This window comes from Bremia lactucae, linkage group LG5 (genome assembly GCF_004359215.1).
Source record: "Bremia lactucae strain SF5 linkage group LG5, whole genome shotgun sequence".
In the NCBI taxonomy this organism is placed as follows: domain Eukaryota; phylum Oomycota; class Peronosporomycetes; order Peronosporales; family Peronosporaceae; genus Bremia; species Bremia lactucae.
Window position 1 is genome coordinate 540,811 of NC_090614.1, and position 12,420 is coordinate 553,230.

At 43.7% G+C, this 12,420-nt stretch overlaps 2 protein-coding genes across 2 annotated transcripts; one reads left to right on the forward strand and one right to left on the reverse strand.

Moving 5' to 3' along the window:
• Positions 1-572: 572 nt before the first annotated feature.
• Positions 573-1,884, forward strand: CCR75_006688 (uncharacterized protein; the record flags this gene model as incomplete). The annotated part of the gene is made up of 6 exons (XM_067964756.1): positions 573-631; positions 711-834; positions 905-1,010; positions 1,081-1,139; positions 1,200-1,318; positions 1,382-1,884. The coding sequence occupies 6 exons, from the start codon at positions 573-575 to the stop codon at positions 1,794-1,796; spliced, it is 882 nt and encodes a 293-aa protein (XP_067821284.1). The 3' UTR covers positions 1,797-1,884.
• A 124-nt stretch (positions 1,885-2,008) lies between these two features.
• Positions 2,009-5,512, reverse strand: CCR75_006689 (uncharacterized protein; the record flags this gene model as incomplete). Its single annotated transcript, XM_067964757.1, has 1 exon — positions 2,009-5,512. One exon carries the CDS (start codon positions 5,510-5,512, stop codon positions 2,009-2,011), a length of 3,504 nt encoding a protein of 1,167 aa, XP_067821283.1.
• Between the last annotated feature and the right edge of the window lie 6,908 nt (positions 5,513-12,420).

Genomic DNA, 12,420 nt, shown 5'->3' on the forward strand with positions numbered 1-12,420 from the left:
TTCCCAGCTGGTTGCTGACGTTGAGGGCCTCGTTCGTCAGTTTTGACGAGACCCATCCGATGGTATAAAAGGCCCATCCGAAAACACGCGCCCCTGGCGCTTATAAATCGATTGAAAAACGTCAATCGCATCCCGCATCTCAATAGATATGCGAGCCCTTCCCCAGTGTGAAGAAACGGAATAGACATCCCCTTTTACCCTCTTCGAGTGTCAACACAACCCGGACAGGGATCCTTGCCTTATGTCACAATCCCGACAAAGCTGTGTGTCCAATGGTGTGGCAATCACATTGCTTTTGCAGGGCCTAGTGGAATTAGGCAATTCTACATGTGACACAGAAATTTAATAATATATATGTTTTTTGGCGCAAAAGTTATTGTAAAATTGTCGATGCAGAGCGTCAACCTTAAAGAACCAACAGAATCAGCCAAGGCGTTTATGTACTTTGAAAAAAGGATTTTGTTAGTCATAATATTCTGCAGAAATATTATATTGAATAGGATGCGGGACGAAATTTACGGATTTATGAACCAATTAAAACGCATAACTTTGTCCATCCTGAAGCTTTTTTGATGGAGTTCTACCCACATGATGCATCGAATGCCGCTGACGCCAATGCGTGCGCCGCCATGTTCGCAGATACTACACTTCTTTTGGTGCGCAAATTCTTTTCTTACGCCTATATTTTCATAAGACGTTTGCATTGTAAGATCGTTACGAATTGACCTAATTGTGCATCATTCCTGCTGCAAGCCCGCGATCTCCAACGCAAATCTGGGCCAGCTAACTTTAGACCTTGTGATCAACACACTGCTGCAAATTGGAGACAAATTCGTACGACGAATAATTATCTTACTATATATAACCTTGTATTAATTTTAACACGTTGGTCCTGGAACTGTAGGGCGCAAAGCTGACGCGCGTCGGCCACCTGCTCAGTCAAGTAGCTCCTCCAATTGCAGGCAGCGCAGCATTCACTGGACAGCATGGTCTATGTCTTAATCTCGAGGGTACGTTTTTCTGTCTGTGGATAAAAACTTACGAGATTTAAAGACGAATATCGTCGTAATTTGATAATAGTGTACCAATGCAAGGAGAAAAACCTCACAATTATTCAGCAACGAGCTCTTGTGTTGCCGGTACATGCTACGTTAGCAACCAAAATTTCTTAAAATTTATTTCTTATATTGTTGCTGTAGGGACGTGCGCGTGCATTTGTTCAAGAAATTCTTGACTGGGCAATTACGAGCAAAGTGGCAACACTTGGTGTAATAGCAGGATGCGACGATATGCTGCGTCACGATCGCAATATGATCAGGTTGGATACATTTTTAATTCGCTACTAGCAATGCGTAGACTAAGCCAATTTATTTCTGTATAGTCGTCCAATCCGCACGATTTGTTCTTCTGATCAATTGGTTGGGGAATGCTTAACGCGCTTTGAGGGTTTGGCAATTAGCGCAAGTGGTGCTTTAGAAGTGATAGAGACTTCCTCCTTATCGACCGACCAGTGGACATTAATCCGCGGTGCTGGCCTCGCTCCACTCCTCCATGCTCAGTGTGATGAGAAGAAAGTCCCCTTTATCGCGTGGGTGATGCCATGTGCAGAGGGGAATAATGTACCGGACGCAATTGCCATGACGACGCAGCTTTTTCGCTCACTAAGAATTGATCTCCAGCCTACGAAAACCGTTGCTTCCATGCCTCTTTCAACGTCGCCAACACTTTCATTTGCCTTTCCGCATTCATGGAATCAGCTCTTTGGTAGAAGTCCGGATGTATCGCTGTACTTGTAATAGAAAATTGCCAAGAGACTGCAATACTTTATAAAATCCTTTTCTGCGCATCGCATTTATGATAAACACATCAAGAAGAAGTCCCTTGCTGTGATACTAATCTTGTATTCTGAATCTATAATAATAATGAGGCTTCAAGATACTAATAATCTCGAATTATTATTTCTAAGCGACACTGCTTTCACTTAATAAACGAGATTTTTTTTTCAACTTTATCCTTTCAACCTATCTTTTGCTAATTGGCGTGCTTCATCCGTGGCAAAATGACAAGCAGATTGGGCATACGGACAGAAAGCGCATTCAGCAAAACTCGGTCTCGCCTCAAAGTTTCCACGCCGTAGACTCGATGCTACGTCGACAATCGCATCAATCGCTTCCTGCTCGACTTTGTCCGAAAAAGGCACAAATCCCTTTTCAATTGCAACTTTCGGTGTAGATTCTGTCTTGATTCTATCGCTTTGATTTCCACCAATTTGCTGAAGTGTAGCCCCGTACGGTGCCTCGCCATATACTTGACGCAGCGCATACATGTATAGTTTTAATTGTAAACTGTCAATCGCGAGTTTCTGCATATTACGCAGAGTACCCCCCATATTCGACTTGAATTCCTTCACAACAAAACTAGAAGTGCCATCGCCAATTGGATTCAATACAAGGTCAACGCGATCCCATACACCACGTAGCTCTACGTTCGCTTCAGAAACATGGAAAGAAAACGCTTGTTCGACGCAAACGATTTCTTTCAATTGCGTGTCCCAGAAATGCATTCCCATGAATTCGTTTAATGCGTTTAAGCCACGCTCGTATACTACAAAAGCCTGTTCCTCGGACGCAAAGAGTCCATATCCGTCTTGACTCCATGATTGCTCGAACGCTTTGGTTGCTTTTGCAGCTGCAAGTGTCTTTATTTCTTCCGTGATTTTTCCATGCCGTTGCGCTTGAGCAAGATACGTTGCAAATGCTGCAACAGCTGCATGGAGAGCACTTCCATACATCATGGACGTCGACACGTTTCCGTTAAGCTTCATTATACGACCAAGATAATACCGATGTGGGCAACGCTGGTATGTGGCAATTTGGGAATACGATAAATGCGACGGCTCGTGTGAAAACGTCGTCACTACACGTGCACGAGAGTGAGGCATCTTGTTGCTATAGGCAGGAGACTCTTTGTGTGGAGTCTCGATTTCTTGTTTCTGGTCCAAAGGAATGGCTAATTCGTTCTCTCTGCTTCGACTACGTTTCATACTTGAAGACAATAGCATCCGCTTTATAAGCTGATACATTCTATCCATGACTTTGGACAAAGTTGTTGAGAAAGTATGGTCCGATTGATCTTGATTAATCAATAAATGACGTCGAATGGAGTCCTTTGATGAGACATTGGAATCATTTGATTCAGTGTCTTGGCTGTTGCGATTCAAAACAATTGCTTTTGAATCACTGTTTTGATTCCAGAGTGGATGAAAGATTCGACTTAAGCTTTCGCGCTTGGAGGAAGGAAACGTGACAAGGTTCGTATATGAAAGCACAAGTTCGGTGTACTCAACTCGCATTAGAGCTTCGTACACGAGTCGTTCGCACTGTTCAAGGTAGTGTGAACGTGTCTGGACTGGAAAGGGCTTTCTTAAAAGCTCATATGGAAGCGGTAGCGTTAAACGCTTCATTCGTCCTGGAAACTTACTGTCACGCATTGACATAAAGATTAAAACATGGTGAGAATCCTCCTCTTCCCCTTTCGAGGCCATAGCTGACTCGAGCGCATGTTTAGTCAATGGAAGTACACGTATACATCCACGCCCCATCTCATTGTTCATTTGATTATGTTCTAACGTGTCTTCCCGTGATATTGACGAAGTCAAAGCAGTCTCTCGTAGGTGTTGTAAATATGGGACTACAAACGTTAATTGTTCACTTTTGACAATACTCTGTGCCATCTCGAGCTCCCGTAAGAAATCAGCAAGACATGACGACTCGTGCTCCTGTGCCACGGAACTAGGACAAAGCACCGCTTCTAGTTTCCCAGACTTTTGTAGGAATCGGTGCACAATTTCTACTGTCGACAATTGATGACTTTCATCGCGCAGCTGCTTCATAAGAGTTATAAACGAGCTCGCTTTTTGAAAACCATTTTCAATGGCAAGAGCTACTGATTTCGGCAGCTCTGCCACTTTGTCTTTTCTTATCAATTGCGACGTTGTTTCAAATGTTTTTTCGTGACTTTGAATAAAAGTTTCTAGAACGACAAAGAGATTCGCATGACTTTGGTGGTTTTTCTCCATTAACCACGATAAAAGCTCGGCTGGTAAATCTACATAGTCCGAGCGTAATACGTTATACAGGTGGCGCGAATCACTAGGAAAGCACAAGGCACACAAGAGTGAATACACGGCATTGACGCCTGGTTCGTCAAAGAGATGAATGAATCCACCTCTTGCATTTGTTGTTGCAGCAAAGCTTGGATTCGGGATTTGGATCGAAAGTCCTTGATTTCTAAAACCCATTGCAATGCGATGGACATCAGCATTGGAAGGACACAGCACCGTGGCTTGAATTGTAGCACTTGACTGCCTTTTTTGAGATAAAAACGTGCTTATTTCGTTGACTTCGGCTTCGAAAGTATCAAATTTTAAGCATTGCAGTGGTACAGGACATTCAATGCGTCCTAAAAGCTTAGCATTCGATGTCAAGACTTGCTTGGCAAACATTTGTCTCTTTGCTCGCTTCTCCAGTGCTTTATCAAAAGATTTGACACAATGAGTCACTTGATGTTCACGACCAATACAGGAAGCTGTCATTTCTAATTGCTGCTCTAAAAGCAGAGTTCGAGAACATTGTTCGGTATCTAGTAGCACGCTACTGAAACTCGCACTAGATTGGATGCTTTCTTGAGCGCATAAGTGTCCAATTAGTCTTGCCATTGCAGACGTCATTCGGTGCACGTCGTCGACTACCACATCTGTATACGCTTGTACTGCAATTCGACTAAACTCCATTTCTTGCTCAGTCACGCTTTCTCTCTGCACGCCACAGAGTTCCAGCATTTCCAGCACTAGACCGTCCCATGACGTGACGTTCTGTTGGCTCAAGACGTTGTGATACCTTCGATACATTGACGCTAGTTCACGTGAAAGGTGTTCACTAGAAGTAGCAGCAACAGCCTCGTACTGTTCAATACTGACGCCTTCTTGTTCTAATAGCCTAAAGAGCTGCAGTAAATCGTGCACTCCTTTGCGTCGTTGAAGCGTGGATGTGGTCGAATTACCCGCCAGTGCAATCCCGTTGTGTAGTAGTAATGCCAATAGCTGGGCGCTATTGAAGATTCGACGCTCACGCCCGCTCTCACGCAGTAATAGCTGGCAGAATTCGCGCACACCGAAAATTCCGTGGCCATGGCGCTCTAGCTCAAATGCGGGCGATTCATTCTCCAGTATCTTACGCACAGACGAATTAACTGCGGAGCTTCCAGTGAGAAAAAGTACGCGACGATGGGGCTGCTGGAGAAGCGAGCGCATGCGCTGCAAGGCTTTGTGGTTGGGCAAAGTAGTGACCAAGCTTTCATGTACAACGGAAGGGCTGACGGGTGGGATTTTCGGCAGATTCATAGGAAAAGAGCTATAGAATAGTCGATTAGAGTTATAAGTAGAGATAGACGTCTTGCGCACAGGCGTGCAGCGACGCAGCGACCGCCACGCTACGTCTACTTGTCGAGCCATTTTGGCCAAAGGTCAAAAGAGCTTGCTGGGAGTTGACATTCGAAAAGCTCATTTATTTATTTCAAATTGGGTTTTATTAAAACTTTTAATTTAAATTCCAAATGCAAATCCGTCAATGACTCATATATGATAGGAGAATCGACCGGGTAGTCATTATTTGATATATCCCTTTTTGCTGATGCGTTTTTTTTCACAATTGTTTGTGGCGTAAAGGTTTCATCGAAAACTCCAAATCACACCACAACAGTGGAGCAGCATCACATGTTGGAAAGAGTTCCTCTTTAAGCCGTTTATACCATACCGTATTATTCGAATCTTTAATCATATCTGTCGACTTTCATGTCTCATCTGCGCCAACACCGGAATATCAGGCTTTGGCTGATGCCCTTGACCGTTCCGGTGTAAATCGGATTCGGAAGAAGCCTTGTACTGATTGTACTGGCGGAGACGCTCAACATAAAACGTAGGATGCGTATGCTTTCTACGAGGCAACTTGATCGTGTATGCATTATGTAATACACGAAACGGGCCGATATATCTGGGCAATTATTCATTACTGCCTACATTCGTCACAACGTGCTTTGGTAATTTTACCGCAGACAGTAGGACAAGGTCATTAATTTTTAAATAAAGGTATCAGAATTCCGTTTCTGTCGGTCCACCGCATCAGTGATGAAATCCTGAACGAAACGGACCTCTGCTTCTCTAGCCAGCAAAAAATCACCTGCATACTCGGTTTAATTTTTGTTTTCAGTGCGACCGGCTCGCACTGCGAAGATATCAATCTCTTCATTATTGAAAGTATTATCATGCTCATTAATAGTATTGATTTCGATGCTGAGTCTTTCAGCATCGTTGTCTACTTCAATGTTAGCTAACTCGACATTGGTATCCTTCGCATTGACCTTAAGGCTAATGCGTGATGAGCAAGAGCTAAATGGTTCTTTGCTCGAGCGAGCCCCGCCCCCCTTAAACAAGAAGTTCTCTCAAACAGGGAAGGTATATGTAGGTGGCGTAAGCCATTCATGAAAACCGGTATGCTTTGTAGAAGCATGCACTGAATTATTGATGGCAAATTCTACCATCCGCAATAATTCGCTCAACTCTTGAAAGAGTGGACGTATCCGCCAAGAGAAGTATCTCTTCGAGAATACGGTTTGCACGATCCATCTGACCATCTGTTTCAGGATGATCAGAAGTTGACATTTTAACTGTGCTCGAAGTGATTTGAACACTGTTTGCCATAATTCCGCAGTGAATCTAGGGTCTCAATCTGAGACCAGCTAACGGGGTAACCCATGGAGTCGAATTATTATGTCAAAAAAGACATGAGCACAACCTTTGGCTGTGGTCGACTCCAGGACGGCAGCAAGATGACCAATTTGGTAAAATGGTCCACAAAATCAAGAATATTATTATTCTTGTGGGTATCTTCGGGAAATCCGAAGACAAGTCCATAGAAACGGACTGCCAACACTCTGTCGGAACAGGTAGAGGTTGTAACCGAGCACGGGATGAAGCACTGGGCTTGACTCGTTGGCAAACTTTGCAAGCACGTATGTACTTGCGGACAGAATCATCATACTGGCGTGGCCAGTAGAAGTCGCGATTTTCATGAGTAAGTCTTCTCACATCCACGTTGACCACTTTTCAAAGCATCGTGGTACTCATACATGATGCGTAATCGCAAATCGTTATGAATAGGGATGACGACATGAGGTGTGTCGCCAGCAATGGTTGTAAAATACACTAAACCATTGCGTGTCGTATATCGATCAGCTGAAGATTGATACAATTTCGACAATCCTTTTAAGGATTGTTGAGATGTTTTTTCAAGGTAATCCATCAGCTCTTTAAGAGTCCTATCTTCTTGAAAAGCTCTTCTAACGTCGTCGAGTAATGCAGACGACGGAACACTTATTGTTGCAACAGTGGCCTTATGCTCACTGTTGATTTGCGCAGCCGGCTCAAAATCGGGCCGGCGCTAAAAGGTATCGGCGACGACGTCTTGATTTATATTCCACGGAGAAGTTATACTCCGCGAAGAAAATAATCATCTCGCCATTCTTTGCGAGAGGCGTGGACTGTTTACGGCCATGCGTAAAGACGCATGGCCCGTGTAGCAATGAACGGTATATTTTCCAAGAGATAGACCCTAAACTTAGCCAGTGCATATTTCATGGCAAGGAGTTTCTTGTCATGCACTTAATTGTTGCGTTCAGCTGCTTGAAGGTGACGCGATTGATAACAGACGAAGTGCTCTGCGTCGTTTGTGTGATATTGCATTACCGCACAGCCGATTGCAAAATCGCTGGCATTACAGACCACCGGTCCTGGTCAGCAATCGCCAGAATTAACGATTTCTTCAAGCTTTGCTTGTAGCCTCAATGGATCAATGATAATCGGCGCTCCATGACCACTTTACATTTTGCTCTAACAAAAAAAAGAAAGATGTACTGTCATTTCCGCATAATTGCGTGAGTACTTGTGCAGGTACGCCGCTAAGCCGAAAAACTTTCGGAGTTCCTTCAAATCGACTGGCACAGTTCAATCACACTGTGTTTTCCCACAATGCACCCAAAAAGTGATATTACGCACGCAGCGAATATACACTTTTTGAGATATGCATACAACTTGTACTTACGCATAAGTGTTAGAACCTCTCGGACGTCGGTACGATGTGCTTCAACATCTGACTTTCCATTCACGGATCTGCTATGAACGAAGACATCATCAAAATACGTCGCTGCGAAATCCTGCACCGATCTCAACAGATTCATTACGCATCTGTTAAATGTCGCAGGGGGATTACTAAGTCCCTGTGACATGACTAAACATTCCCACAGCATACCGCTTGGGGTTGTTACTGCTGTGAACGGAATATCCTGTTCACGCATAAGGATCTGATAGAATCCATCCATCAAATCCATTTACGAAAAGATAGTACTCTTTGACATACCATCAATGATTACTTCTTTTCGTGGTATCGGCGTTTGAGCCGGTACTGTTGCAGTGTTCAGTTATTGAATGCATGCACTATCCGCCATCCTCCTGTTGCTTTACGCACAAAGAAGGTCGGAGAGCTATGTGTGGTAGTTGATTCTCTCACATGTCCTGCTGCTAAGCATTTGGATAGAATTTGTCGACCGCTATTACTTGTTACGAGGCAATGACCATTGCTTCATCACACAGTATTTCGAACCTGAGATTAGGTCGATTTCGTGTCGAGTGCCTTTACGCTTAGGCGACTCGAACGGTAGTGAATTAGGGAAAACATCCTTAAATTCCTTTAATTCGTTACATAAAGGGCTTGTCTTTAAATACTTCCAGAAATGGGACGTAAAACGTTCAATCCGAGTCTTTCCATCGATGACACTTTCGTCCATCGATGAGCTCTTGAGAATCCTTCGTTCTCAGAAATTACTATTGCCGACCGAATCTCGGCAACGTTGTTGTCATCTGTCACAAGTACGCAGATATGCTTGACTTTGCCCCTACGCAGATCATGCAAGAACCGTTTCGTTTCCAGCGTTGGTAATTGAGTTATGTCCGAGGTTTACTCCGGAGGCGCTAACCAATCAAGTGTATAAGCGCCTACTCGATCCATTGTTTACTAAGACATTGATCGTCTCAGTTTCTTCCTTAGAACTTATTTCCAAAGGTATCTGAGAACCATTGACCACAGGTTTCCAGGGACTTATTCCCACAGAAAGTTTTTGGGGAGTATCCTCCTCAACTACCTCTAGCTGTGGTTGCCCAACCACAGCAAGATCCTCGACGATCGGCTCTCCAGTCGTTCTAGGAATTTCGCGCTGTCTCTTATGGACTGGCGCTGTAAACTTTCTTGGATGTTGCTTCTTAAGCAACCATCCTTGTTTCGTACCACTAAACTTATTCGAGTGGTCGAACTTCGACGCTGTTTGTGCTTGTGCACAGCCGTCAGGATCAAACTTCACAATATGTTGGGTATTCACACTGAGGTCTTGTACAGTCATGCTACCGAAGTGAGGTCATCGCACTCTCTCATAGGACATCCACACGTTTGTGGACGCTCCAAAACGTTCATTAGCTGGCCATCTGATGGACAAGAGACAGGCATCGTCACGGCTTGATGCTGCCAATTTATACATGGCTCGTACATACTGAGCCATAAGAATCCAAGGATGACATCAGATTTGTCATTTAAATCTGGTAAGATGAAATCATCATCGTAATGTTTACCCTTTCACGTGTATGGATACCAACTACACGTTTCTTAAACGTTACAGGTGCGCCTGTTGCTAGGCGCACTGTCATCCTCGTTAGAGGGATATCGCGCTCAATAAATTTGAGTCCGCGATTTTCTAGCGATTGGCATTTAAAAAATTATTTGACGCCCACTATCGACTAGGGACTTAAGTGGCAACTTATTTAACACTTTTGTTTTCAGGGTGAGGAGGTTGAACGCATCCCCAGTTACACACAATGTTTGTGTGTGAGAAGCAACTTTCGTCAAAAGACCTGCAAATGCTTTTGACGTTGCTGGATCAGTAGAAAGCTCGCATCTAATGACCCCAAACGTTTTTGACGATTTGCCTCGCCGTTGCGATGTCGCAACAGCGTCGGATCGGCGTCCTCCGCTATTCCTAGCGAGAGGTCTGTCTTTTTGCTCAGTGATTAAGGCACTGGCTGTGGAACACTACACTGGTCCATTTTTCGATTACAATTCTATAATCGTTTGTAACTTGAAAAGCGAGGTTTCTAGGTCTCTACATACGAGAGATCCATGGGTTCTGGACGTCCGTTTTCTTGTCGTCTCGGTGGGCAATAAGCACCAGAGTGGACAAAAGCATGTTTAAGACTTAAGTCCTCCTGTTCCGCTATAGAGATCGTTTGGTCTAGCGACTCTGATTCTAGCCGGAACAGGTGGGTCTTTTCAGGACCGTATGCAAGACCTTTGATAAACACAGTTACCTGTGTTTGTTCATCTATTGGATGACTAACGATACAACTGACCAGGTATCGTATATGTTGGGCATGAGCGTGAATGTCACGCTTGCCCTGCTTTAAATCGAGGAGATCGTCTCGAACCCTAAATTCGGCACGTGGCAGCTCAAATGTTTGTCTGAGCCGACCCAAATACTAATGGGTCGTAAAGCTTGAGCATCAAGCCTAAGATTTGGCACGTCCGGCTGATTGGACACGCCAAATTCCACTTTCACCGCATCATCACTGATACGACGAGCTTATATGGCGTCGTCTAACTCGACGAACCATCTCAAAAAGGAGTCGCCTTCGACTGGTTTAAACTTCAAGTGTTCGGGTCGACGCGGAAGCGTCGGCCCATCAGCAGCATATACATGCTACTGTCTCAACAGTTCCAACTGTTGAGCGCTCTGTTCTCTCAACACCTCTGTGTGTTGAGAGCCTTGCTGGTAAAGCAAGGTTACTTCTCTTGGGCCCCATCGAGCTCATTTAGAATGAACTCGGCTATGGCCGCATGCTGTTCATCTCTGCGCAGAGTGAACAGCATAGTTTCAACGGCTGGCCCTTCTACGAACGAGCTCATTTGTTCGATCGCTCTCCATTCGAGGTCACTCAAATGAGAAAACCTCTCATGCGTTACGCGATAACCTTCATCATGGGCTTGAAAGCTCCCTCCTTCTTCATCCAACATGTCCACGTTGGATGGAACGTGCGTGGGCCGTTGAACGGACTACGAAGTGCTATCAGGTTTAAAGAGGCACCTTTCACTAGTACTGGTAAGTACTAGTTAACCTACACTGAGTACAGTGTGGGTAGGGTGTCTCGAAACTTCACGTACATAAGAGAGTGCAGAGGATGTTTCTAGGTAGCTTAGGGTCTTTAGCTACCAAAAGGTAATTCAATGAATTTAGAATAATGGAAAAGTACAAATGTATAATATAATTAGTTTCCTGTGTAACGATCTTCTATCTACTACTGAACTTACTATATTAATATCTCATTAAGTATGGCGCCTCCTTGCGCACCGCACAACCGTGTCTTGAAGCGACTGGCGGGGTTTATTTAAACTTAAATCAACCAACCAATAGAGCTAGTGTCTTATTGCATCAATAATCCAAAGTATTATTGAAACTTTTCAAGTCAAAATTAAGAAAGATATAATAATAATAATTTTGCACTACTTTATTTATTTCCTCTCATACGAAATAATATTGATTATTTCTCTTATAGATATAATACTTATGCAACGGACACCCCGTTACAAGATCCGATCAATTCGCGATTGCGATAAATGGCTCGTATTTTCGACGCCAATGATGTGATCACACATGCCACTAAATTCGATATTCATAATGGTTTTGGATTATAAGCGGACCCCTCGGTCTGAAAATTATTACAATCTTAGAAATCGTTGATTTGCGGCGATTGTGCCGTTAGAAGCTTTGCAAATCCGAACTGCTTTAATGGCCTCCGCCTCTTTGCATTACGTGGCACTCTTGCGATATTACTAGACACCCCGGCATCGATAAAACTCTCATCATGTGTGTAACGGGGTATCGTTACATGAAATGAACACTCTAAGGTTGTTAATTAATGTATCTTCTAAAAGGTAGATAATATTTAAGTATATTACTTGACATGGTAATATTCTAAAGGCTTAGATATAGACCATTATATCTACTTTCTCCGCGGTCCAGTCAGCGCTGGACGCGCGCAAAGAGAAAGACAGATAAGACTTTTTGTGGATATTTTGTATTAGTTTATAATCAAGTTAGTTATAAGTAGATCGACAAGAAGAACTTAATTCTATTAATACAGTTTTCATTTAACCCTCTTTAAAGCAAGTGTTTCAAGGAGAAGACTCCTCTGCACGTACTAGTGTACGTGAAGTGACGTGAGGCACCACTCGCACTGAGGCAGTGCGAAGTGAACTTGTATTGAAG